The 27,994-nt window shown below is 44.0% G+C and overlaps 2 protein-coding genes across 4 annotated transcripts in view; both read right to left on the bottom strand.

The window, feature by feature from the left end:
• EFCAB8 (EF-hand calcium binding domain 8) overlaps nucleotides 1-4,290 on the bottom strand; it is a 61,914-nt gene extending 57,624 nt beyond the window's left edge. The window contains exons 1-2 of the mRNA XM_043479122.1: nucleotides 4,279-4,290; nucleotides 2,117-2,124 (exon numbers count right to left, since the gene is read on the bottom strand). The gene's annotated coding sequence lies outside the window, so the exon portion shown is untranslated. The remainder of the gene's footprint in view (nucleotides 1-2,116; nucleotides 2,125-4,278) is intronic.
• Nucleotides 13-27,984, bottom strand: MAPRE1 (microtubule associated protein RP/EB family member 1). Of its 3 annotated transcripts, none has more exons than XM_043479125.1 (7): nucleotides 27,871-27,984; nucleotides 23,493-23,616; nucleotides 12,957-13,102; nucleotides 11,080-11,287; nucleotides 8,398-8,519; nucleotides 3,462-3,614; nucleotides 13-1,725 (listed from the first exon to the last, which is right to left on the bottom strand). In XM_043479125.1, exons 2-7 carry the CDS (start codon nucleotides 23,611-23,613, stop codon nucleotides 1,669-1,671), a joined length of 807 nt encoding a protein of 268 aa, XP_043335060.1. In that variant the 5' UTR covers nucleotides 23,614-23,616; nucleotides 27,871-27,984; the 3' UTR covers nucleotides 13-1,668. The 3 variants fall into 3 exon arrangements, with proteins under 3 accessions (XP_043335060.1, XP_043335059.1, XP_043335058.1); XM_043479124.1 differs by having other exon boundaries at nucleotides 27,837-27,975; XM_043479123.1 differs by lacking the exon at nucleotides 27,871-27,984 and adding an exon at nucleotides 25,614-25,730.
• Between the last annotated feature and the right edge of the window lie 10 nt (nucleotides 27,985-27,994).

The raw sequence follows: 27,994 nt of genomic DNA, 5'->3' as shown, positions 1-27,994 counted from the left end.
GAAGACATGACACTCTTGAAATACAGAATTTTATTTAGAAACTGTTTAAAAGTAGAAAAAAACCCTGTCAAGAAAGACCAGGTGGAAAATGGGTTCCCAACAAAATGGAATTTTAGGGCAACAAAAGTCTAAAAGGCCACAAAAGAGAAATAGCACCACTGTTATTTGAACAATGGCTAGTTACTTGCATTTTTTGGCATTGTTAATCACTGAATCTGGGTTTTCCTCTGAATTCCACACAGAGCATGCACTACACAACAATTTTATCATAAAATACCTGCTTGCTACACACATTTCAGGACAAGCTACCACCAGAAACAAATCAATACAAATACATCAGGGGCTGAACAGTCTCAGTAGTGGGTGACACACATGTTGCAGAATTCTGCCAAAGGAACTGAGTCAGCTGTGAGCAAAGCAGATGAGGGAGTTAAGGAATGAAATATTTTAAATATTAATAATTAATTCAGACATGGTACTATATTTTCTGCAAAAGAAAATTAACATTTAGTAACACGCTAACATTTTTATCTCCAAAGAGATTAGTGCACTGGCAAAGTATTCTGATAACAGTGGAGGGCTGTGGACAGCAGGTACCGAAAAAACACCCAGCCTTGCAGATCCCAAGGGAGTGGTGGCCTTCACTGATCACTCCCTTTGCCAGAGGTCCAGAAAGAACTTGCAGTATGATCACCTGCCTGCTGAACTTCCACTCTAAGCAGCAAATTTTAAGGAGCCAAAGAGGAGTCCCCAGTGGGCAAGGGGAGCAGAGAAGAGGAACATGTTAAATGTAAACTTAAAAGACAGTAAAATGGGACACAGCCCCCATTCAAATCCCAGAGATGTGGGCAAGTCCCCAAAAGTAGTTGTTAGGTTTAAAAACTGGACACACCTCATTTCCAAAAAAAAAAAAAAAACACACACAGTACACAGAATTATCAGGGATAACTGGAAAAATCACCAGAGAAATGCTCAATGAAAATCAAGCTCTTTGACTCAGACGTCTCAGGCCTGAAACACACCCTCTATTCATCCAGGCAACAATGCCTCTTGCTTCTTAGTAGGCATGCTATATTGGTCAAGGACATCAAAATGGCTTACAAAATAACTTTTCAAATTTTGCTTTTGGGCCAACGTCTGGGCTTATGAGGATCAAGCAGTCCTGCGAAGGCTGGGAACAGCAGGTCCCAAAGGCTCCAGGTTCCAGCCCATACTTCCCAGACACAATGTCAAACACACATTTTGTATTTTGAAATATGGAAGCATCTTTTAAATACTCTTAAGGCATTTATTTATTAAAACGTTCTCTGCCAAGATTTCACATTAACTTAAAATTCAAATCAGTCTTTACATTTCTCTACTGAGGTCTCCACCTTCTCCAGCTATCAGTGCTACCAGCATCCACAAAGTGAGCCCCATGGTCAGCCTCTTTGTTCCCTGGGTGAACCAACTAGATGTTAATACTGCTCTGCTACAAGGTAAACGCTCCTAACTCAAAACTTATTGGAAAAGGAGTGAAACTTCTGCAAAGTGCACTTTTAGAAGAGGTACTTTTTGCTTATGAAAAGAAACCAGTGAGTCCTCTAAGAATAATAAAAGGGAGTATTTTACAGTTAAGCACATGATTTGGAGTGAAGAATTCAGATGTTGCTCGGCTGGTCCAGGCTATTAATACTCTTCCTGTTCCTCCTGTGGGCCCCCTTCATCAGGTATCACGAAGCCTTCCTGAAATGGGAAGATGAGAGGGGAAAGTGATTATTCAACACTGAATGAAAGATCAGTTTCTACTGTAAGTTCCCTTTCCTCATATTTGAAGCCTCTGAAAGTCAATGGTTCTTCCTGTCTCTACCACACACTTGGCACTGAATGGCACAAGATCAAGTGGCTGCTTTTCTATTAGTGAGGCAGTGGAGCCACATCGCCCGGAAGGCCAAAACTGAGCACAAACGCACCCTCACACTGTTCAGGGTGATGGATGTGTCCACTGGCTTGATGATGGCAATGTCATACATCAAGTTGGACTTAAATACATGTAGTTCATTACACCAAATGAACCTCAATAAAGCTATTTAAGAAAACTGACCCTCAAAAATCCCTTAAGTCACCATAATAGTACCAGATCATCTCCTCTCAATAAACTGTCCACACTGCCAGCTTTTCCTTCATGCCTTCTTTTGACTGCACTTAGGAACCTGCATCCCCCTTAGGAGAAGGGAACGACAGAAGATGAGACGGTTGGATGGCATCACTGACTCAATGGACATGAATTTGAGCAAGCTCCAGGAGATGGTGAAGGACAGGGAAGCCTGGTGTGCTGCAGTTCATGGGGTCACAAAGAGTCAGACATGACTGACTGAACAACAAGAAGGAACCTGCATGCTACTGCAGGTGCTGTGGGTGGTCTGTTTACCCACAACTAACAAGGCTGACCAAACACGAGCAGCAAGGGAAACCTCGGATGTGTGACTCCCACCTCACACTCACTCCAGGCATCTGGCATGAGCTGATGGCTACACCACCATAAAAACTTAAGACTCCCCCTTCAACCACTATCTTTTTTTTAAACTAAACCTCTATGGCTAAATCTACTTAATGTATAACTCCACTAAAATAATACTTGGACTAAACCCAAAGACACCTATATCATCATTACCTTTGTTTGCATTATCTGGCACACTACAAGCCTGAAATACAGATTTATTGAACAAATTATCAACTTTTCAGTCATCAGTCTTAATAACCCCAAATTCGATTAATACATTTAGAGGACATTGCTAATAACACTAATGTTACCTTGTATTTGTACATGGCCACATACTGTGAAACACTTAGATAAGACAGACTATAGCTTGATCCTCAAGACACTGATGGGCATGGCAAAAGAATTATTAGTAATTATAGCCATTAAACAGTGGACAGAGCAAAATGTCAAATCCTAAATCCAGGGAAAATGAGTTTTTCCTATTCAGCTATAGAATACACATGACTCCCAAGAGACCTGACCACAAGACAGTGTGGAGAAATGGGAACCAGGCACATTCCAGTGTGGGCAGCAGACATCAAACGGGGGCCATGCGCCTGGTTCTCCAGGGCACACCTGGGGCCATATAAAAAAGAGGCAGCAACTCAGACTGAGGGATCCAAGCTGAGCGGGGTGGAGCGGGGACGGCAGGATTAAGAGCACTTGGTGGCACTCGTGACCTACCAGTGGCCACAAGCTACAGAAGCAGGGCAGCCGGCCACCTCACCGTCCTGTGCCAGCCTCAAAGGCTTCAGACCTCAAGGCAGCGGGTGAAGTACCCCCCTCTGGCTTACTCTGAGGGTCAACAATGAAGTCTTTAAACGAATGCTATGCTGAAACACAACAAGCATCAGTACTGAGCTTGCCAAAACCACCAGATAAAATATATTTTCTCTTAGGTGGCAAAATGGCAAGAAAACATCCCCAAGTCAGCACGTACGTCTGTGGCGTAGAGAATGTCCACGATCCTCTGCAGCACAGGGTTGTTCTCCCCCTCGTTCTCCTGGCAAATCAACTCAATGTTCCTCAGCTTTCCAAAATAGAAGTCTCTCTCCTTCTCCAAGTCTTCAACAGTAAGCTTCAATACGTTGACCTGCACAAAACATTAGAAAGGGTGAGACACCTAGAATTCATACACCAACAGGACATCAGATTAAACTTCCAACCCGAACGGAGATGTGTGATCTTTCATCAAATTCTCTAACAAGGACAAAACTCCCATTTTATTTTGATGTCAATTTTCTTCAGCCCCAGATCAATAGCATGGGCTTATTCATGGCACTCTGACTATAACAATTCCCGTGAAAGGACAGGCTACATGAGGAAACATGCAGGCACTTCTCAGAGACTAAGACAAGATCAAAGAGAAAAAGGCATGGGTGCTGAGACAAATATAGAAGCAGAATCCACAACCTGGCCCAGCAGAGTGGCTGCCAATTATATACTGAGTCCATACCAGGACACTTGGTCAGTCAAGTCCAGGACTTTCTGCAAGCTGAAGTCAACGGTAAGAGAAGGTCTGGTCCAAGGGAGCAGGGTAGAAATGATGAGCAGGAGAGCAAAACTAGTTAAAGACAACTAATACAGGCCAAAGATAGCTAGTACTGAGGGGGACCTGGGCACAGAAACTCAATAGTTATTTCTCTCCCCAATATCTTGGGGCTAGGGTGTGATCCATGGCTCAAAAGAAAAGCACCCTATGATGAAAGGGTCCCTGCGTCACTCTCTCCCCCAAGACAGTCTCAAAAGGGAGAGACAAGAGCAGACGAAAGGGGCACACCCCACCATATTCCACCCCTAGATCCCTGAGCATATCGTCAGCTCACCACTCATGCCACAGGATCTTCCAGGAGCCCCACTGAGGGACTCTAATTTCCACAAAGAGGCAATGACAAAACACATCTCAGTGAATGGGTCAGGATTCTGTTCAGCCAAGAGTAATAAAAGTCATAAAACAACTCTCACTGTCCAGTGTGTCTTCATTCCAGTATATTCAACTATGACTCTCACTGAATGCAAATTACATGGCAAATGGTACAATATAAAATCTTCACAGGCCTTAGAGGCTAAGGCCATGGAAAGCCCAGCCAGGGAATCAAAGGTGCAGCTGCTGAGAACAATGTGGGCAGTGGAATTCTGAGAGCCAGAAGCACTACAGGCATCTAATCCACCTTCTGAACGTCTAGTTACTGAAACAGCTCATCCAGCTTCCCCACCGCCTGAAGCAGCAGCCAGGCCCAACCAAAGGAATCAGGTCCCGCCCCCTCACAACCTGCAGTTGAGAGGCATCCAGAGATGAGGAGCAGGTGACTGGAACCACCAGGACCATTTTGTCAGACTTAATTTCAGTGTTTGCTATCAAGGGCCTGAACAGATCGATCCAGAATCAAGGCTCTAGAAACAAGGTTCTAGACACTCTCACTATTCCTCTAGCAACCACAGGAATCACTTTTAAAAATAACTGAGGGGCCTCCCTGCTGACTCAGCAGTAAAGAATCCCCTGCCAACGCAAGAGACACAGGTTCAATCCCTGATCCAGGAAGATCCTACATGCCGCAGAGCAACTAAGCCTGTGTTCTGCAGCAAGAGAAGCCACTGCAATGAGAAGTCCACATGCCCAACAAGAGAGCAGCCCCCGCTCTCTGAAACTAGCGAAAAGTCCACAAAGCAACACAGACCCAGCACAACCAAAAACAAATAAATAATTTAAAAATAAATAAAAATAACTGAAAAAGTTTCAATAAAGTACTAACACCACCTAGTCACCTGCAAAACAATTCATCCGCCCCCACTCTCCCCACCCCTGCTTTAAGTGCTGTTTGTAGCCCTTCCTTAAACTATCAGTTACTCCCAAAGCGGAGGGGGAGAAGGGGACAAAAGGATCAGAGGTGACTATCCCCAGCAGTGAGAGCTGCTTGGACCTTCAGCCCAAGGCCCCCGAGTGAGAGAAGAGGCCTGTAATCACATGAGAAGGAAAGGGAAGCACTTAACACAGTGCGCAGCCTGGAGCCCACGTGTACACGCACGTTACACCGGTGCCTCCCCCATAAGCCCCCTGGAACCTTCTCCCACCCATAAACCATCCAGGGCACCAGAAACCAGCCCAACAGGCCCCACCCACAAGGCCAAGGCAGCAACCCTCCCTGACATCCCTCAATAACCATGAACCCACAGGAAACAATCAACAAGCATACAATCCTCTTACAGTGAAGTAACAGCTGGAACCTAAGAAGCCCAAGGAGAATGATTTAGACCTGGCACTGGCCAATACGGTAGCTATGAACCACAGGTGGTGTTCTGAGCACTTGAAATGTAGCCGGTGCAATTGAGACAGGCTGTAACTATCAAATACACACTGTATTTCAAAGACCCAGTACAGTGTTCAAATGTAAAACATCTCACTGATAATTATTTGTAATGATCACGTCAGAATGCTAATACTTTAAATATATCAAGTAATGTGTTATTAGAATTAACCTGTTTCTTATTACTTTTTTCAGTGTGACTACCAGAAAACTTTCAGTTCTATACATGTATGTCTCACATTTCCAGTTTACATTCTATTTCTACTGAATTCTATTTCTACTGAATTGTGTTACTTTGGACTAGAGTCAACTAACAGTACACTTCCCCAGGATGACTTAAGAATGTGGAATCGGGCTTCCCTGGTGGTCCAGGGGTCAAGGGCCCACCTTGCAGGGCAGGGGACACCAGTTCAATCCCTGGTCCGGGAAGATCCCACATGGCTTGGAGCAACTAAGCCCATGTGCCACAACCACTAAAGACTATGCTCTAGAGTCTGTACTCCACAAAAAGAGAAGCCACCTGCAACAAGAAGCCTGTGCACCTCAACTAGAGAACAGCCCCAGCTCTCCGCAACTAGGGAAAAACCACGCACAACAGTGAAGATCCAGTGCAGTCAAAAATAAAAATTCATTACATTTAAAAAAACGAATATGGAATCACTGAAGCTCTCCTAAGGCTATGAACACCAAAAGGTAATTTGTGTAGAAAACACTGCCCACCAAGCCCATGAGGCTCCACTTTTCAGGACCAATATGGTCATGTCCCCCAGACCTCCATCCCTTTATCAAGTGCACCACTTTAAATACTCTCAGGGTCAGAGAGATCATGTATATGAGCCATGGGAGTCAGTAACAGTGTGTGCACAGGACTTTGATAACCTGCAAAGAACCTAAAATCCTTCACATTGAAAATAATAATGATAAAAATCAAAGCCCTGTGCTGGCCACACATGTTATTTCTGAAGCAGGGCTGGACAGGCTGGATGTGAGCTGCACTGCTGTCCTTCTCTGGAAACCCTCACAGAAATGCTGCAAAAGCGAAAGCAAAATGCTTAGGAGAGCACTGGCACCTGCACTCTAAAAATGCTAGTTTTGTTTTTGCTGTTAACAGTTGTATATTTCACACACACAAAAAAAATCTGACTCCTGTGAACTTTGAAAACATATTTCAAAACCTTTTTCACTCTATCAAGACCACAGACAAGAACCATAATAATCACAACTGTCTTTCATCCACCCCCACTTACCCCATTTACTCCAAACCCTTCCAGGCACTTGGCAAAACAACAGCTTGTAAAATCCATCCAACCACCGAGAGTAAAGTATTGGCCCCGCTGCATATGAGGGAGTGAGTTCAGAGGTTAAGTGACTCGCCCGCCCCAAGTTAGAAGTGGCAGAGTCAGGACCAGCTGCAAATCTACACCCCCCTAAATCCAGTGCTCGCTCACACAGCAGTCCCATGGAATCCATTGCGTCTTCTTCTGGAGAGCGTGAGGCCAACCCTGTGCTGGCCACCGAGTCTCAGTACTGACACCCCTTTACTCTACTTCTGACACCACTTTCTGTGTACACCTGTGCCTGGAAACCAGCAGCTCCGGGGACGCTTCCTCACCCTCAAGGACTCCTGCACTCACAGCCACAGTGCCCACCGCGTGCCTGAGGCCGCCACAACAACGGGGATGCCGACCCAGTCACCTCCACCCTCTCAAGGCACCTACGCCATGGGCACACACAAATCAAAGAACGAAAAAAAAAAAATGTGATCTTGGGGGCAGGCTTTTATGTCCTGATTTCCTCAGAGTATGGTCTGGGTCACAAGAGGTTCTGGATTAAAGTGAGGCTAATTCCCCCAAGCTTTAGGACTTGGCTTTCAGCAAAGTGAAAAGGTTCATTCCCAAACATAAGAATTACAGAGCATCCTTGATTTTTAAATCTGGAATTAATTACAAGGATCATCCAAAAGCAAACAAAACAACTATAAGAATTAGTGAGAAAATGTTTAAAAATCTAAAATTTGTTCTGATCTACGGAGACCTCTACCGACTGTCTTCAGATACTTAACTAGGTCAAAAGAAGACGTTTTAAATCATCTACCTATTAAGAACAGAAAAGCCATAGGCTTTGCCACTCTCCACTCGATTCTCCAGTGACCCAGGATTTCAGCAGGGACACTGCAGAATATTTTTTTTTAATTATTACTTAGAAAGGAGCTCTACATCATCTCCTGTCAGAGCCAAAATTCAAGAGACATTCTCTGAACCCCAGGATCCCTGACAGTGTTCCAGAGACTTTCAACAGGATTCTACCTTACGCGTGCATTTCCAAACAGATACTGGTTTCTAATAGAAACAATCAAGCTTAGAAACAGCTTCCAGTCCCCCCTCTTCCACCTTCATGTCCACACTCACAGTCCCCACACAGGTCCCAAAGCCCTGACACATGTCACGAGCACTGCTGTGATACACAGACAAGGCAGGTCTTCCCACAAGAACACAGACCAAGCTCCCCGCTCAGGGCAGCAAGCGCCCCTTCCCCCAAAGGGTTCCTGTTGTGGACACAGGAGATGCCTACCTGCTGCATCAACTCAGCTGCTTCGTCATCTCCATTCCCTACACCAGGATTCTTCCGCACCACACCCGGGCCAGCCTTAGGGGTTGCAGTAGTTCTGTGTGTTGCAATGGGCCTCTGTGGAGCTGAGAGAGGAACAGAGTTGGCTTTTGTTCCAAGAGCAGAAATTTCAAGACAAAAAGAACCCACCAGACAACAAGAGGAGGTTGTGACAAACTGCTCTCCACAGCTATGCAGTGAAGAGACCCACCGCTGAGAGCCCAGCATGCAAGATTACACCCCATGATCACCCAAAGTGGTTCTGCATCCTGGCAGCACAGGGAAGTACCAATTTTAGCCATGATCTTTCGTGCTGGCAATAAGTCTTTAGGTGTGGTCTTTTTTCCGCTGGGGTGAGCTGGACTATCATCTGAAAAAGGCAAAGTCAACCTGGTACAAACTGATGAACTACCTGAACCCCAGCTCCAACTAAAGGCACAGACAGGCAGCTTCACAGAGCAAAAGGAAACTTCACGTCAGGAGCTCACAGCCCCAGCTGTGGGGCACCCATGACACCCCATCTGGAAAGTAAGGTGTCTCCTAACTCAGAACCTCACACTCCTTGGATTGAGAAGATGAGCGAGCGGGTAGAGACTGCTCTGACCACTAATGGCTTCAAAACCCCTTCCCGATTCCTGTTAAGAAGGTGTTTAGAGGGTCAGGAGAGAAAAGCAGCACACTGACTGGGATGGAAAGACTTCTCTCAGTAAGAATGACCAGAGCAAAGACAAGGAAAAAACAGTAAAGGGGCGAATCTATTGATAAGTTAAAATAATAAAGAATAATCAGGAATGGGCTACCTCAAGGCAAATTTATCATTCATGACTTTAGTTATTCATTCAACAAATATTTTGCAAAGTTTATATATTATGCCAGGTTTAGAAATATCTCAGTCTTCCTAACATTCCAAACTATTCAACAACCATATGACCTTAAGGCCACCCAGAGTAACAGGCATTTCCGCTGGAGGATCTCTAGCATATGTTTTTAAACGGAAGACTAAATACTTAATCCAAGTCTCCACATGCCTGTTAGCAGCATCTGAAATATGAAATGCACAGGGTTATCTATGCAATTCCCCATTCTAAGAAGCTGAAGAATCAAAGTATTCAATATCTGGAGAAATCTGAACCCTCATATACTCTGCTTGGGAAAATAAAATGGTTCAGCCACTTTGGAAAACAGTCAGGTAGTTCTGCCAAAGGTTAAAACAGAGTTATCACATGACCCAAAAATTCTGCTCCAAGAGTATGTACTCTTGGACACACACCCAAGAGAAATAAAAACATATGCCCACACAAAAACTTGTATATGAATGGTCACAGCAGCCCTATTCATAATAGCTTAAAAATGGAAAGCACTCAAATCACCATCAACTGATGAATAAATAAAATGTGCTACAGCCACACAATGGAATATTATTTAGCCATAAAAAGGAGTCCTGATAACATAATACAACACGGATGAACCTTGAAAACATTATGCTAAATGAAAAAAGTCAGACATAAAAGGCCACATATTCTATAATTCCATTCAGAAATATTCAGAATAGGTAAATCCAATGAGGATCAGCAGTTGCTCAGGACTGTCAGGGAGGGAGTTTTGGGGCGAAATGCCAAGTGACTAATGCTGGGCGCATATGAGGTTTCTTCTGGGGGGTAATGATAATGTTCTAAAACTGATCATGGCAATAGTATAACATTACCTATGTATGTACTAAAAACCATTCAATTGTACACTTGTATACTTTAAATGTGTGAACTGTATAGTAAGTCAATCAAGAGCTCAATAAAGCTATAAAAATTACAAAGCACGCAACATCCCTCTCTACCTACCAGATAGATCAGGCCCTCTCTCAAGGTACTATGCAACTTTAATTAATGTTCTTACCACCTTCTGGAGAGGAGTTAGCGTCTGTAGAACACCCACCGCTCCACAAGGTACACACACGTTCTGTGAGTGTATCACTACAAACACATTTGGGAAAACCCACTAGGCCGGGACTTCAAGAGATAGTCTCTTAAAAACAGCCTTCCCCTGCCTCCTAGATTCTGCTGGCATCACAGAACTTAGCAGCTGAGGTTCTAGGAAGGGCAGGGAAGCCGTGAGTAAGCACAGGTAGCTGCTCTGCAGACAGGAGGACAATGCAGAACCAAGAACAGCCCCCGAGGGACCTGGAAAGCTCTTTTTTCTGAGATTTCAGGTCCGGTTGCAACTTCCCAACCCAGGGCTCTAAGATGAAATGTCCTTGTGTTCCAACTAACTCTCCTTTACGTGAGCTAACCTGAGGGATTTCTATTCCATACAACCAACGAGTGTTGGCAAAACTGCGAACAGTAACTCATTCAGGCTTCAAGAACAGACTTCTGGGGCCAGTACTGAAATTCCCCTATTACAGAGGAGGAAACAGGGCAGAGGTGAAGTGCTTATAGAGGCTCCAGAGATCTCAGAACAAACACAGGGCCCTGATGTCACAATCCATGCTCCTGCCATAAGGCTGGGATTATGCTACTTAAGATCCCTAAGCCTATGGCTACCCAAACACTTCTGGGTGAATACTGAATGAATGAATAAATACCTAGACTACCATTATTTGGAAATGGCATTATTTGTCTGTGGGCAGGGGCGGTTTGGTTTGTTTTTTACCTGCACTGCTAGAGCTGAGAGGTTTCTTCGGTTTGTTCAGAGCAGGAGCAACGAGGGAGGGGGCCACTGCAGTTTCTTGACCTTGTCTGGCAGCTACAGGGTCATACTCTTTTCCATCATAGTTTGCATCAAAAAACTTCTTGAACCACTGAACGAATTCAAAATTGTCCTGAAACTTTCCTTTTACTAATTTGTCCACAGGAATTATCTGCAGAAAAACATAAGATTCTTTAGTTCAAAGCAAGAGGTTTCTGGCAAGCATCAAAGGTGTTCACCTTCATCAAAATCAGTATAAAGTCTGCTAAAAGGAGACACAGAGGCAAGAACTAAATGTTCAGTAAGCCCCTGGAAGGTTGTAGAGCAAGTTTCATTCAATTTACCTTCCACAAAGAACTTAACAACAGCCAATCCCCACAGTTCAAGTCCATCAAAAGAAATCAGAAATGCAAAAGAAACAAGTATCATATAGAAGTCACACACACACATCCAAACACATTTTAAAACATGTCATTCCACTGTAAAAAGTAAACCTCCCATGGAACTTGCAGGGCCACAGTGCCTGACACAAGGTACCAAGTCCAGAGCACAAAATAACAAGCATTCATGATGAACTGTGTTAAAAAAAAAAATTATCTTAAAAATAGGTCAAGGTACAGAATCAATCCTGGGATAGACTTCTACAAAATGCATGTTTTTCAAGTAATTACAATCCTATTAAAACATACTTTAAAGGACCCTCTAAGGTTTTTATTGTATAAGAATACTGTGATATCAGGTATTACTTTAAATGGTCAGAGCTTAACTATCTTTTAACTCCTCAAGGATTCCAGTTACAATCTAACTATCCACCCCTATGAGCAAAAAAATTTTTTTTAATTTTTTGGTATGAAACATTAACAAATAAAGTTTTATCTGGAACTTATTTCAAAATAATCCAGGACTACAGGGGGTATAATAGAGTTATATATGAGTTGATATCCCTGAGTTGATAATCACTGAGGTACATGGGGGATCCCTGCACTATTCTCTCAACTTTTATATACTCTAGGAATCTGCCTTATTCAAAAAAATTAATTCCATAAAAAGAAAAAGTACTGTGTATAAGCTAAACCTAGTTTAAACCATGCTTGATAACTAAATGATATCTTTACAATACAAATGCACATTTTATATATTGCAGAGACAAAATTAAGACTGATTTCAAAGTAAATAAAAAATCAGATATAGAAGCAAGATAATTAGGGGGTGATTACAAGCTTTTCTGAAAAATGTTTCCCCCCTCAAAATGGCTTAAAGGATAAGCCCTTTTAATGGGGGGGAAATTGCTTAATTGTGCAATAACGTATTATCTACTAAAACAGAGATATTTTTTCCAATGAAGCCTGGTGGACCTTGTTTCTTATAGCTTCATGTAACCTTGAGGGCAAGAGGGAACTTTCCAGCACCTACTAGCTATAAAAATATTGTAGTTAATACTTTGGTTTTATACTTCACTAAAAAAGTCAAGTAGTTCTAGAATCTTCTCTATTAGAATTACTTATTCTACCATATGGTATGCTTTACAGAAGTAAATTCAGAGATTAAAAGAATTAGATCTCAGATTAATATATTAAACAGTTTAAAAAAAAATGGGTACATTTACAGATTGATTTTCCAGAGAGCCGCCAACTTCACGATGAAGAGATGACCACAAGGAAACCAGGGATAGGACAACAGAGGGACACATTGCTCCCGGTAAACTGTTAACATGAGAAAAGATAACTATACAAATTGGGAAAAGAAAAACAAAACATCCAAAGTCATGGGTCAGCACTGGTAGCCTTGGTAATTATGACGAGTTAAGAAATACCCTAAATGAAAGAATAAAGCTTACTTACTTTGTCAACACCCATCCTCTTAAAACCTGCTTGTAGTATTTTGAAGTTCTGGATGTATTCATGTTCTAGCTTAGCTTGGAATTTCACTTTCTTCAAGGCAATGGAGCCAGGGAACAACATGTCCATAAACTGACAATAGGCAGCCCCTGAATGAGTAAAAGAAGAAGAAAATACACACCCGAACATTAAATGCATTAGCTATTAAAGAAGAAGGGTAAAAAGTTACCAACTCGCTTAACCCCCATACAATTTGAAAAGTTGTGGAAGTGTACCTACAAAATCCCAAAGCGTCATTTCCACTTGACTTTGAAATCAGTAACAGAACTGTGGTTCTATTTAAGTTCTACAACATACTTGCAACCTGAAATCCCATGATGAAGGGAAAAGGAATGTTCCTATGAAATTTTAACACTATTCTTTGTAAGAAACAGGCATGACAATAAAATGACAACTGAAAGAAAAATGAATGCCAGCAGGAGGAGGAGTTCCCCAATATGGCAAAGATCCATCCTCTGATCAAAGATCCATCCTCTGACTTAGGTTAAAAATGTGTTTTTCCTACGATTCTGCCTCCCTGGGCTTTTTACATCTCTAAGTAAACTTAATTAACCTATCAATTTATAAACAAAGTTGAACAGAAGGAATCTTTGTGTTCTTCCATTTAAATTTTTTCTATTTTAAAGGCCACTATAAGAAATTACTGCATATAGTTCATCCCATTTGCTCCCCAATTTCTTCCTTCCTCCACTTGTTCATTCTTATCCATCACTACCCCCAAAAGTGTTTTCTTGGCACTTAAAATTTAGGAATGCAATTTCTCTAATGCCTACTAAAATGCACTCTCCTAATACAGGGCAGGTTCCATGTACACTTACTGCCTTTTCAGGAAAAGGAGGCAAAAAATCCAGCAACTACGCGATAGGTGTTCTGCAGAATGAGGCAGCCTTAATAAGCATATTCAACTTATTTTACATCAGGCCAAACTGGCTTCCTGCCAGATCTGGCACAAAGAGTGCCATTATCATTATTTTTGGAAAGATGCAAAAAGAGCAGAAACACTTCAGTGATCAGAGTGACATTCTTAGTAGAAAGGAGCACTAGAAAGTGAAAGCCTGATTCTTGAGGTGGCTTGATTTATTTACTCATCCAACAAAAATGTACTATGGGAATTCTATGTACCAGGCAGTGAATTAGCAATATTTATGCTTTTTTAAATGGAGGCACTAATAGCTTCCTAAATTTCATAAGACAACAACCCAGTCTCTTTAACAAGTTAGTAGCACGAAGATGATTGCTATGTTTTAAGAGATTTAAAAGTCAACTTTTTGTTGACTGCAATAATTTACCAACTGCAATATATAGATCTGGTTTGGATCCTGATACATACAAATCAACTTAAAACACACATATACAAAGAAGATAATCTATGAAGTATCTATACCTACAGCACCGCTTCACATATGAAAGGTATTTTTTCTGAACCAGCAAAATAAAGTACATTTACTAAATACACAGTTTTCTCAAACCATTCATGAGACTTTCCATTCAAAACCACTTAAAAGCGTCAGTCATCTGCTCCTCTAAAAAAACCTGCCTGAAGAACTTTCAGTTTTTATTTTAGAGCTAGAAGAATCCTTAGAGCCATTATAAATTTAAAATCTGAGGACCAAAAACTGTGGCTCAAGACCACAGAGGCCAGAGACCAAGCTCAGAGCCAGACCCCAGGTATTCTGACTCCCTGTCCACTGCTCTTTCCTATGTCATTATATACTTTCTTAGAACACCCTACCCTAGACTAAAGCATTTCCTGGCTCGGGGAAGAAAGAGGTATATACCACGCTGCTACACTCTAGCTGGCTGAAACAGAGTTAATATATGAAGAAAAACACGAGGATTCCAATAAAAATAGACAAATCAATTGGACAATTCACACATACAAAAATGTAAATACCTAATAAACACACAGGGATCCAACCTAAGGGATCTAAGGGAATAATTTCTTTTTCTTGAAAATATAGCAAGGGGAATTCCCTGGCAATCCAGTAGCTAGGACTCACAGTGCAGCCAAGAAAAAGAAAAAAAAGCAAACTTCCAAGAAAGGGGAAAAAAAGTAAATTTAATAAAGTAATACACATTAAAAATACATCTAGCAAAGATTTACACATGAAAATTGTATAACTTCATTCACGAGAGGAAAAAATGGAAGCAACCTGTATGTCCAACAGTAGGAGCAATCAGTTACATAAATTCTTAAAGAGAATATTATGCAAGCAATCAAAGCACCATTTTTTGGCGGGGGTTGGGGGAAGAGCTCAAGATTTAATGTTAAAAGAAAACATAAGATACAAAAACGTATCTATAACATGTCTTCATATATGTAAAAACATTCATCTTTATATGTATAGAAAAAAAACTGGGAGAAAGCACAATGTATTAAACCATACAAGGTTACTGTTTTGGAGATCAAATATGACTGAACATGGCCATCTCTGGGAGGTGGTACTGAATATATTATTTTTTTTAATTATATAAAATGAAAATTACTTTTATAATAAGCACACAAAAGAAGAAGATAAATGCTTAAAAGGAAAAAGTCTGTCAGGTGGTTTTTTACAAAAGGGCTCAAAACTCCTGACCTGTATATGTCTCAACTGGGTACAGAAGAGGTTCAAAGGGGTTTTCCTTCCAGTCTCGGCCTTAATAACAAAGTCTGGCAACACAAGTAGCACAAGGGGACTGCTCTCAGATGACCGCTGTCTCAATGCTTTGGGGCAGGAGAGCAGGTTCACGTAACCTGTGGCTGGAAGATGCAGACAGCCTTAGGGTGGGACCAATGTGTCATGACATCAACCACCAGGTCCCCGCTGACCAGCACAGCCCCGTCCTACGGAGATCTGTGCTACAAGCAGAGAACACACCGGGCACAATGCGGCCCCTGCGCCAGATGCCTGCACTATCTCAAGTGCACAGGCTCGCAACCATTTTGGGCCAAGGCCCCTTGGAGAATTAGATGGAAGCTGAAGTCAACAATCTATGCAGGCCAGGACTTGTCCAGGGGTTGGCAAGTCCATCTGCCAATTTAGGGGACAAGGGTTTGATCCCTGGTCCAGGAAGATTCCGCATGCGGAGAGGTGCCACAACTACTGAAGCCTGTGCACCCTAGAGCCCATACTCTGCAACAAGAGAAGCCACAGCAATGACAAGCCTCTGCATGGCAACCAGAGAGTAGTCCCCGTCTTGCTTCAACTAGAGAAAGCCCACAAGCAGCAATGAAGATCCAGCACAGTCAAAAATTTATTAATTTTTAAAAAATGATTCATGTTGATGTACGGCAAAAACCACCACAATATTTTAATTATCCTCCAATTAAATTAATTTTTTTAAAATGAGTTTAGGTCTGAGAGTCTGACCAAGAGTCATCACCATAACTAAGAGTGAGGGGAAAAACAGATTAAAAAAAAAAAGAATTCTACATAAGACAGATGCCCTATCAGAAAACTCCACATTAAGAACTCTCCAAAGTTTTACACACAGGAAACACATTCCTTTAAATGCAAAAGCCTTCAGGCTTTAGGAGTAGGTGAAGCTTAAGTCATTTTAAACGATGAATACAATTTGGAAACAGTCCCTGTCCAGGCATCAAAAAAAATAAATAACCAAAACAATTTGGAAATGGAAGGCTGTGAGGCGTCATTAATGCTCTGAAGACATCTTAACATGAGAAAAACTACCTTATTTTAAAAGAAAGACAATGTACAACATTGTGTGCTTGTATTTGATACCTACTACAACAGTCTGTAACAGCAACAGACTGGAAATACATGAAATGTCCATTAACAGGGGACTGATTCAAAGAAATTATGGTACTACAGAGCCACAAAAGAAAAGAACGTGACACACTGCACGGACAAGGGAACACTCTCCAGAATGTCCAATGTGCTCAAATACGCCCCTGCTTGTGTAAAACAGGGGAAAGAGAAGAACACGCACACAAGATGTGGACAGATGGATGTTTCTGCTCCTACACTCTCTCTGGAGGCCACCCAGCTGATGACACTGGTTACTTCTGCTCTTTCTTTTCACAGGAAGGCTTTTCACTGTTTACCTTTTTGTTTCTTTTGAATTCTAAAGCATTTTGAGACTTAGTTATTCAAAATGTATGTCAATTATGTTTTAAAATTATGGAAAATACTGAAAATACAGCTAAAATGAGTAACCTTGGACAAGTTAGTTAACTTCTCTCAGTTTTTCTATCTATAACATGGGGATGACAGACCTTACCTTCCAGGTTACACAGGTGAAGCACTTTGGAAAGTGCCTGACCTATGGTAAGAGCTCAATAAATAAAACCTTAATTAGAGGGAAAAATACAGTTAAAAGATAACAGTGATTATCACTTGTAATAAAACAAATAACAGTTTTATTCTTGTTTCTATGTTGTTGTTCAGTGGTAAGTTGTGTCCGACTCTATGCAACCCCATGGACTGCAGCACACCAGGCTTCCCTGTCCTTCACTGTCTCCCAGAGTTTGTTCAAATTCATGTCCGTTGAGTCAGTGACACTATCTAAACATCTCATCCTCTGCCACCACCTTCTTCTTTTTTGCCTTCAATCTTTCCCAGCATCAGGGTCTTGTCCAATGAGTCAGCTCTTCTTATCACATGGCCAAAGTATTGGATCTTTAGCTTCAGTCCTACCAATGAGTATTCAAGGTTGATTTCCTTTAGGAATGACTAGTTTGATCTCTTTGCACTTCAACAGATTTAAGAGTCTTCTCCAGCACATTTCCCAAAGCATCAATTCTTTGGCATTAGTCTTCTTTCAGTCCAACACTCACATCCATACGTAACTACTGGAAAAACCAAAGCTTTGACTCTATGAACCTTTATTGGCAAAGTGATGTCTCTGCTCCTTAATACGCTGTATACGTTTATCACAGCTTTCCTTCCAAGGAGCAAGCATCTTTTAGTCTTGTGGCTGCAGTCACTGTCCGCAATGATTTTGGAGCCCAAGAAAATAAAATCTGTCACTGCTTCCAGTTTCTCCCCTTCTAGTTGCCATGAAGTAATGGGACAGGATGCAAAGATGTTAGCTTTTTTAACGCTGTGCTTTAAGCTAGCTTTCTTTTTTAATACACTTCTATAAAGAAGACCTAATTACTTATACTCAGAAGAAAATAAGTTTGTCTTCTGCTTCAATTAACACAAAGAGGTATTTGAAGAATTAATTAAGCAAAAATAAATTTAAAGAGATAGTTCCGTGAGCAGAAGAGTAACTCAATAAAAATGGTCTCTCCAAAAGGCCGAAGACAACCACGGGACAAGGAGACAGGCGTGAAGGGCCCGGACTACCACGGGACAGGCAGAAAGGCGTGAAGGGCCCAGACTACCACGAGACAAGGAGAGAGGCGTGTAGGGCCCAGACTACCACGGGACAGGGAGAGAGGCGTGAAGGGCCCAGACTACCACGAGACAGGGAGACAGGCGTGAAGGGCCCAGACTACCACGAGACAGGGAGACAGGCGTGAAGGGCCCAGACTACCACGAGACAAGGAGAGAGGTGTGTAGGGCCCAGACTACCACGGGACAGGGAGACAGGCGTGTAGGGCCCAGACTACCACGAGACAGGGAGACAGGCGTGAAGGGCCCAGACTACCACGGGACAGGGAGACAGGCGTGAAGGGCCCAGACTACCACGAGACAGGGAGACAGGCGTGAAGGGCCCAGACTACCACGAGACAGGGAGACAGGCGTGTAGGGCCCAGACTACCACGGGACAGGGAGACAGGCGTGAAGGGCCCAGACTACCACGGGACAGGGAGACAGGCGTGAAGGGCCCAGACTACCACGAGACAGGGAGACAGGCGTGAAGGGCCCAGACTACCACGAGACAGGGAGACAGGCGTGTAGGGCCCAGACTACCACGGGACAGGGAGACAGGCGTGAAGGGCCCAGACTACCACGGGACAGGGAGACAGGCGTGTAGGGCCCAGACTACCACGGGACAGGGAGACAGGCGTGAAGGGCCCAGACTACCACGAGACAAGGAGACAGGCGTGAAGGGCCCAGACTACCACGGGACAAGGAGAGAGGTGTGTAGGGCCCAGACTACCACGGGACAAGGAGACAGGTGTAAAGGGCCCAGGCTACCACGGGACAAGGAGACAGGCGTGAAGGGCCCAGGCTACCACGGGACAAGGAGAGAGGTGTGTAGGGCCCAGTTTGGGGGCCACTGTGGCAGCAGCCTGCAAACTGACAAAAGGCTACAGCCAAAAGACCCTGCAGAAGCCCGAGAGAACTCTTGAGTCAGCCTCAAAAGATGCTTCTCAGGCCTGAGACATGGGAAGAATGGTGGAATTAAGGTCCAAAATGGAAAAGGGAGTCAATTTGAGGAGAAAACAAAGTAGGAGACGCCTGGTCAGGGGCACGGTCTCACTCTCAGAACGGCTCCAGAACAAGACTGACAAGCTGTTTTATATAAACTCAAGGGCCACCAAGGTCCCACAGTAAGCTAAGGAAAAAGGAAATCTAGCATTTGCCTGGGAGCACCTGAACACCTCTCCCATTCAGCAGAGCGCAGGAACTGTGAAGCTGGCTGGCCCGGACAGAAGGCAAGGAAGGGAGATCTGAGGACATTCACGCTCAGAGCACCACGCTGGGCCCTTGGAAAAGTGCAGAGGGGCCTGATCAGGGACTGGAACCGAAAGGAGACAGGAATGGAATGGAAAGCAATGAGCATTCTTCAACCCCTTCTCCCCACTCCAGTTTTTTGGTTTTCGTTTCTTGGGCCTTGCTACCAGGCTTGTGAGATCTTAGTTCCCCAACCGGGGATTAAACCCAGGCCACAGCAGTGAAAGCCCCAAATCCTAACCACTAATCTACCAGGGAAATTTTTTTCTTTCTTTCCTTTCCTGAATCCCCCTTTTGACATAAGCGATCCCTCATCGCAATCACTCTCTGTGATCAGGGTCTTTTTTCTTGATAACTATCTTTCCAAAATACTTGATGACTAAGTCTCCAAAATAGAGAGACTACAGAATATAACGAACCTTGAAACAACCAGCCAACCCTATCACTGAAGTCCTCTGCACCTTATCTCACTACAAGAGCCAAGCAGAGGTTCCTTTCATCGTTGGAGGTAGGGAGCCCAAGACGCTGATAAAACTCAGCCACTTCACAGGCAGCCAGCACATGAACAGTGTAGAAACTCAGGGCTTTGCCCTCTCAAGGGAAAAATCTATTTCTACCTCTCAAAGCTTGTGCATGGTCAGAGAATTCCGGTGTGCATGGCTCTCTGCTTAACGAAGGTAAGATCAGGAGGGACCAGGCACCTGTGATAAAGGTCCCTGGGATTCTCCTCAGGCCTCAGTAAACACAAGGATCTGAGGAGCCTCACTTTCTCTCTGATTCCAATCCCCTGGGAGCAGACCTTCTTCAGGGACACAATGTCCACAGTTCATCCTGTTTAGTCTCATACTGGAAGCTGAGACCCCATTTCCTAAACACTAACATGAAACACAATGCAACCTCTACATACTCAGAAAAGCCCCACACCACTCTCAATGGGGGAACAAGCTGTGAACAGAAGTTTGTTTTTAAATCACAGAAAGTATTCTGAATGTTTCACTGGGAAAAAGCACTTTATAATAAGAAAAATGGCAGGCAGCAGGCAAAATTCAAACTCTTCACAGATCTTTAATGAAACAATATCACTATAATTGGTAATATATTTTACATTTGTTCACCTCTCTTCCAAATGCTTATTTTCAAAAGATACAGCATGGATGAACTTCCCTGGTGGTCCAGTGGTTAAGAATCCGCCTGCCAACGCAGGGGACACAGGTTCAACCCCCTGCTCTGGGAAGATCCCACATGCCAAGGGCAACAAAGCCCAAGTGCCACAACTACAGAGCCTACGATCTGCAACAAGAGAAGCCATGGCAACAAGAAGCCTGTGCATCCCAACTAGAGTAGCCCCCACTCACTGCAACTAGAGAAAGCCCATGGGCAGCAATGAAGACCCAGTGCAGTCAAAAAAATAAAATAAAAAGATAAAGCATGTACACAGCAGAAAGAGTACCAGCTATGTGGCCAGAAAGATCTGGATGCAAGATCAGGCTCTATAATGCATAAGCTGTGCCCCATGCAGGCTCCTCTCCTCTGTAAAACAAGAATGTGTCCTGTCCCAGGGGCTGGTGCAGAATCCGTATCTGAGAGCTAATTTTACAGGTGAGTCTCACAACAGTCCAACAGGTGAATCAGATCCTACTATCCCAGATTACAGATGAAGAATCAGAACATCAGGGCCCCATCCAAAGTCACATGGCTCAGAGCAGACTGCGGTCTCTTCGTGCCCAGCCCTGACTACCAACGACAGCTCCCTGACTGACTGAGAGAAACCTGGAGCCAGATCAGCACACGTACACCTTACCTACACATGAAAAGAGACCTCATTTTTTAATTAAGTGAAATACATCTTGAAGTGTATTTATAGAAAGAGGCAAATTTCAGGGAAAAATTGCTGGTGAAAAAGCTGGCTCCAATCAAAATTAAGATGACCTCATCCCCCCCATTAGTCATTAATCACGGGGCAAACAAGAGCTTTAAAAGCCTCCAAGAAAAGGGGATGTGGTGGTGAAATGAAACTAGAGGAAAAGCAACACAGATCTAACAGCACCTATGACTAACAGTGCAACTGACGTTTAGTAGGCGTGACTCTTGGGCACCCCTGTCTCACTGTACAACTTCACAATGAGCCTCTCTGACCATCTATAAAACTGGGATTAAATCTCACAGGGGAAGTAACAAGACCAGCAAATGAAACTAAGACCAAGACTCAGCTACAAAGTAAGGAAGTACAGAAGCTGAATTCATTTAGTAAATTTTCATTTAAATGAAAGCAATAATTCTAAGGAGATCTGAATGGCACTAGTTGGTAAAAGAAAAGTCTGAAGAACAAGTACGGTACAGAGGCTGAAGGACATGGGCTCTTGATTTCAAACACGGTTCAAGCCTCAAATCTATTCTTGGTTGTTTAACCCTATACTTATTATTCAATTTCTCTAAGTCCATTTTCTCATCCGTAAAATAAGGTTAATAAACATCCCCACCTAACAGTTCAGTTCAGCTCAGTCGTGTCCGACTCTGTGACCCCATGGACTTCAGCACACCAGGCCTCCCTGTCCATCACCACCTCCCGGAGTTTACTCAAACTCATGTCCATTGAGTTGATGATGCCATCTCATCCTCTGTCGCCCCCTTCTCGTTCCGCCTTCAATCTTTCCCAGCATCAGGGTCTTTTCAAACGAGTCAGTTCTCTGCATCAAGTGGTCAAACTATTGGAGTTTCAGCTTCAACATCAGTCCTTCCAATGAATATTCAGGACTGATTTCCTTTAGGATGGACTGGCTGGATCTCCTTGCAGTCCAAGGGACTCTCAAGAGTTCTCCAACTCCACAGTTCAAAAGCATCAATTCTTCAGCACTCAGCTTTCTTTATAGTCCAACTCTCATATCCATACATGACTGCTGGAAAAACCACAGCCTTGACTAGATGGACCTTTGTTGGCAAAGTAATGCCTCTGCTTTTTAATATGCTGTCTAGGTTGGTCATAACTTTCTTTCCAAGGAGTAAGCATCTTTTAATTTCATGGCTGCAGTCACCACCTGCAGTGATTTTGGAGCCCCAAAAAATAAAGTCTGTCACTGTTTACCCATCTATTTGCCATGAAGTGATGGGACCGGATGCCACGATCTTAGTTTTCTGAATGTTGAGCTTTAAGCCAACTTCTTCACTCTCCTCTTTCACTTTCATCAAGAGGCTACCTCACAGAGGTACAGTGATAAAAAGATATTTGAAAGCACTTACATAACCCTCGCACACAAGTGTTCAATTAAGTAACTGTTGTTATGATTACTAGGAGAAGCTGAAGATTCTAATTCTCCACCCCAAGATCAAGATAAGAATTCAAGTAGCAGCAGGATATACAGCTCCTCCTTCTTCATCATATTCTTGACCCCACCTCCTATCTAGGGTAAATCCAATTTTGATAACCCTAACACATAATGTATGTTCTTGTTTTAAATCAGCACTTCTCTGTCGGATTCTTAATAAACAGTAGTTCAGTAAAGTTGTGGCTGAAATGGCAAACCAGCCTGACTATGGTCTTGAGTTATGTGGGAGTAAGAAACGCCACTGATAAACTAATAACAGAACTAGAACAATTACAATTATTGTCCTCAAATAAGTCACTTCAAATCTGGATGTAAACATTGCAGATGGAGCAGCTGAGGCTAAGCTGCAGGCCTCGGAATGGAGCTGCTACAGCGGAAGACGGTGGACATACAGGCCAGAAGAGAGCAGGCTCCTTTCAAGCAGTCCCACTCACAAGTGTAACCAAGGCAGGACTGATACAAACAGAGCAGCCCTAAAACAGAACCCGAACCTGTGGCTTTTGCAATCAACATGGACCGACCTGTGCATCCCTGAAGGACTCGCAGGCTTTCCTGGGGAAAGGGGTCTACTGAACTTCTCTTACCTGAGCACAACTGTTCAATCTTTGTCAGATTCAACTGCAGAGACTCATTGATCCAGGCCAGCATGTCATGTCGACTGAGGTTATCGCTGGTGACCGACGTTGAGTACACGTTCACTGCCATCTTCTACAGCATGTGAGAAAAGAGAAGGGATCCCATTATTGGGCAGTAAGAAAGCGCAAGCATTTCCTGGAGTCACCAGAGCAGAAGTATAACGACACTCAATTTGGAAGCCTCACCCCCATTTTTCCCCAAGACGTCAAATCAAAGACCTAGGATTCCAGCCACGAGCCTAGATTTCCAGGAGTAAACAAGACCTGAAATGAATGGCTCAACACCAGCCAGCCTAAAATTCAGGCCCCATTTTAATATGATTGGTATAAAAATGTGCTCTGCTTAGAAAACGTCAATTCATTTATCCATTAATGTATCAAAATGTTTACACCAGTTTTCTTCAGATGGTGGGCTTTTTATTAACTTCTCTTTATATTTTCCACTACGAGGTTCTCCAAATTTTCTTAAATATGTCCACTTTTACAATCAAAAAAGTAACCTTTGCTATAACCTAAGTACTACAGAGGTGGTGGCAAATACCTCACAGAGCAGAGTCCTTAGTAAAATTCTCTGCTGAACCTACTGAGGACAGGAGGCCATCTGCAGGCCTACTAAGAACCAGGAACTTAGCAAACACTTGGCTAAGCTAAGTGAGAAGCTTAAGCAGAGTGGCTACAGCCCTGTGAGCAGGAGGATGAGGAGGAATAGAAGTGGGAAAAGTGAAGAAGCCAGATCCTGTTAGGACTCTGCAGGCATGATGAGGAGTTCAGATGTTATCCCGTAACTGTTCAAGAATGCCTTGCTGGGATTTAAATGGGGGAGAATCACATTCTTATTTAAGTTTGAAAAAGCTCACCGACTGCTGGTGAATAGATAATGGGAAGAGAAGATTCAAACAATAAGGGCAGGTGGATCCCGATCTAAATGAAATTCCTGGGCAATTACCATGAGGACTCATGACTACAAAACAGCAGTCCCCAACCTTTTTGACACCAGGGACTGGTTTTGTGGAAGACAGTTTTTCCATGGACAGACTGGGGAAAGGGGGGAGGGGGTAGGCAGGATGGTTTTCGAATGATTCAAAGTGCATTACATTATTGTGCGCTTATTTCTAGTATTATTATATCAGCTCCACCTCAGATCATCAGGCATTAAATCCTGGAGGTGGGGGACTCCTGCTATAAAATACTAAATTTCACAATGACCAACACTTGTAATTTTCCTCATTTCATGTGACATCAATATGATCAATGGGGGAAGAAAAACTCAGGACAATTTGGAATCACCATGGGACTCTGAGCACTCCTGTGGCACTTCATTCCTCCACCAAGGGACTAGCTAGTCTTCCCTTGCGTCTCCAGCACACCTCACAAGTCAAACAGCTACAGAATGTGAGGGCCGGAAATGATGGAGATCTACCACACAACCTCCTCTTTAGCAACAGGCCTGGAGAGATAACTGACTTATCAGGTTTGTGCCCTCACACCCCACATTCCCCCTTCCCCCGAGGACTTGGCACAGCACATTACACACAGTGGGCTCAGTAAAGGCTACTTGTTTTCAGGCTCGCAGGCCAGTGTCAAAGAGAGAAAAATGTGTCTCAGAAAGCAAATTATCAACTCTCTTACCTAAACTCAGATGATAAAACCATGTTATACAAGAAGTCAATACAATTTAGTTCCTGACTCCACTGGGAAATTAATCCCTATGTTCCCACAGCACTTCATTCAAACCTCTGCAACTGTCATTATCTCTTCATTTCTGAATCGTTCCCAGATGGGATCTGAACCAGTAGGAAATTTGCACTAAGGAAAGAGCTGAATATTTGAAGCCTGGGTTTGAACATGAGGTTCTCACTCAGTTGTATGAACCTGGGCAAGTTACTTAGCTTCAATACACCTCACTTATCTTGTGAGTGAATGCCCCCCATCTGAGGTGAGGTTTAAATGAGGTAAGGCACAAAAAATGGTTTGGTATTAAACAAACAAGTCCAGGAGAGGGATGTGTCTCATTTATCCTATCTACAGGGCCAAAAACAGCACCTGAGACCTGTCACTACCATCTCTCACCTCCATCCACTGCAACAGACGTCAAATTAGCCTCTGTCTCAAACTGTTTTTATACAGCAGCCAAGGAGAATTTTCTGAATCGAAAATCAGACCAAGTGACTCCTGTGTTTAAAATCCCTAAAGGAAGAAAAGAAATGCAGACTGTGTGGTACCAAAGAGAGACACATGCAAACAAAAACCACCACAGTCCCAGGGTGGGCACCTGTAATCCATTTTGGCAACATTCATACATACATCCATCAGATACTGTGTGTATCATGCTGCCATAAAATGTAAGCAGCTGGTAAAGCCACGTGTGTCTCTTGACCACACCTCAGCTCAGTAAACATTAATGGTCTTTCCTCATCATAAATTTAAAACTCTTTCATTAGCAGCACATTAATACCTGGCCCCATGTGCTCCGCAAACTCAGCAGCCACTAAATACATGGGGCTAGGCACCCTGTGGATGTGCAATAAACATCCACTGACTCAACTATTTAATTTGCTCTTCCAAGCAGTCAAAAGAGACCAGCTCTCAGAGCCTCAGCTACAGCTAGCGACAGCTCACTCTCTTCCTTCATAAGGATTCCTCTGCTTGGCCTCAATGGAAGAAAGACCCCATGATCACCACACAAACCTCACCCCTCCTTGATCCACCTTTAAACTTCCTTGAAAAAGCATTCCCTTACCTCTCCATATATACCCTCTCCTAAAGGCTCCCAAGCCCACTCCAATTCAAAGCTGGCTGATGAGCACTTATTACTTTCAAGGTACCATACTGAGCACTATAGAATGGGGGGGCAACCCCTCCCCCCCAAAAAAAGCAATGTGGCCCTAGGTAAATACCTCACCTTTCCAGATCACAAATAGCTCATTTGCTCATCCCGAGGAGGCAGTGAGGATTAACTAAGACTCTAAGTGAAAAACACAGCATGTCCTAAGCTTCCCTATGTGCCAGAAACCGCTATACATTTCTTAGCCACAGAAACTGTATACATATATACACCATCATAAAGGGCACACTGGAAACACATTGTCTAGATCTGGACCTCAGGGAAGCAGCGTAATACAGAGATTAAGGGCCTGGACTCAAAGAGTCACAGACTTGGGTTCAGCCACTTGCTGGACACCATAAAGCAAATAACCTCTCAGAGTCTCGGTCCCCTAATTTGTAAAATGAAGATAAAATCTGTTAAAAGACAAGCACAATATTAAATGACATAAAACCACAGAACACCTGGCACACAGCAAGTGCCCAATTAGCAAAGAGCTGCTATTATCACTTTTCTTAGAGATACCCCATCCGAGAGGCGGATGGCAGGCCTGGTGCATCTTCCTTCAATGGACTTCAGGAGTTTCATTCCCAAAATGGAGCAGAGGCCCAGCTCTGCTCTGCAGCACCCCAGATCAGTTGTGAAACAGGGACTGAAAGAGCACTGTTCATATCACCCTATTACACTGTCTCGCCAGTGATCATATGAAATTCTTTCCCATGTATTAATTTTCTCATTTCCATGTATTTTTTAATTTTCGGTCTCCCCACCACCGTGTAGACTACTAGAAAGCAGGTCTTTGCCCTCCTACTCCTGGGGGTATAGCCAGTGCTTAACACAGTGCCTAGAGCTCAATGGACGCTCAACAAATACTGATGAAGAAAGGAAGAAGTCCAGGGAGCCGGCTTGCTTTTCGCCATACTCGGGGACAAGACCTTGCTACGTGTAGTATTATCTTTCTCCCGCGTTTTACAGATGAGGAAACTGAGGCCCAGAGAGGTTAAAGCACCTGCCCAAGGTCGCACAGCAGGGAGGTCAATACTCCAAAACCTGGACTCTTAAATCATCAGGCGGCCCCGTCTCCTACAGTGGGGGGGTCCTCAGAACTTCCAGCAGGCCCACTCCAACCCCACACACGCCCCCTACCCGGCCCAACCACCCCGGAACCTCCTGCCTCCTGTCCCGGTTCCACGCCTAGGCCGCGGCCCATAAGCCCCCACGCCGCCGAGGGGCAGCCCCCACTTCCGGCCCGACGCCCCGCCCGCCCCCTCCCGCGGCGGAGCGAAGAGCGCGCGCCCCCCAGCCCGCGCTCGCCGGGTCACGGCCCCGCCCTTCCCCCACCCGGCCCGAACCGCACCGCCGCGGGGAGCGGCCCGAGCACTGCCCGCGAGACCCGCTGGCGCTCGGCTCGGCTCGAGGCCCGCCCAGCCGCCCCCCAGCCACCGTCCCGTGCCCGCTAGCCGGCTCACCGGCTCTCCGTTGGACCGCGTCCGCTGCCCGTACCCGGCTCCGGTTCCGTCTTCGTCTCGTTCAAACCGCCTGACCCCGCCCGCCCGCCCGCGCGATGACCTCACACGCACCCCCCCCTTACGCGCCGACGTAAAGGCTCGTCATCGCCCGCCGGCTC

Source organism: Cervus canadensis, chromosome 10 (genome assembly GCF_019320065.1).
Source record: "Cervus canadensis isolate Bull #8, Minnesota chromosome 10, ASM1932006v1, whole genome shotgun sequence".
In the NCBI taxonomy this organism is placed as follows: domain Eukaryota; kingdom Metazoa; phylum Chordata; class Mammalia; order Artiodactyla; family Cervidae; genus Cervus; species Cervus canadensis.
This window is presented reverse-complemented; position numbering and strand designations above follow the sequence as displayed.

Coding starts and splice junctions, on each gene's coding strand:
- MAPRE1 (XM_043479123.1), bottom strand. Junction 8,520..11,079: donor TCTCAGCTCTAGCAGTGCAG/GTAAAAAACAAA, acceptor TTCCTCTCTCAG/CTCCACAGAGGCCCATTGCA. Junction 3,615..8,397: donor CAGCTGAGTTGATGCAGCAG/GTAGGCATCTCC, acceptor TGTTTTGTGCAG/GTCAACGTATTGAAGCTTAC.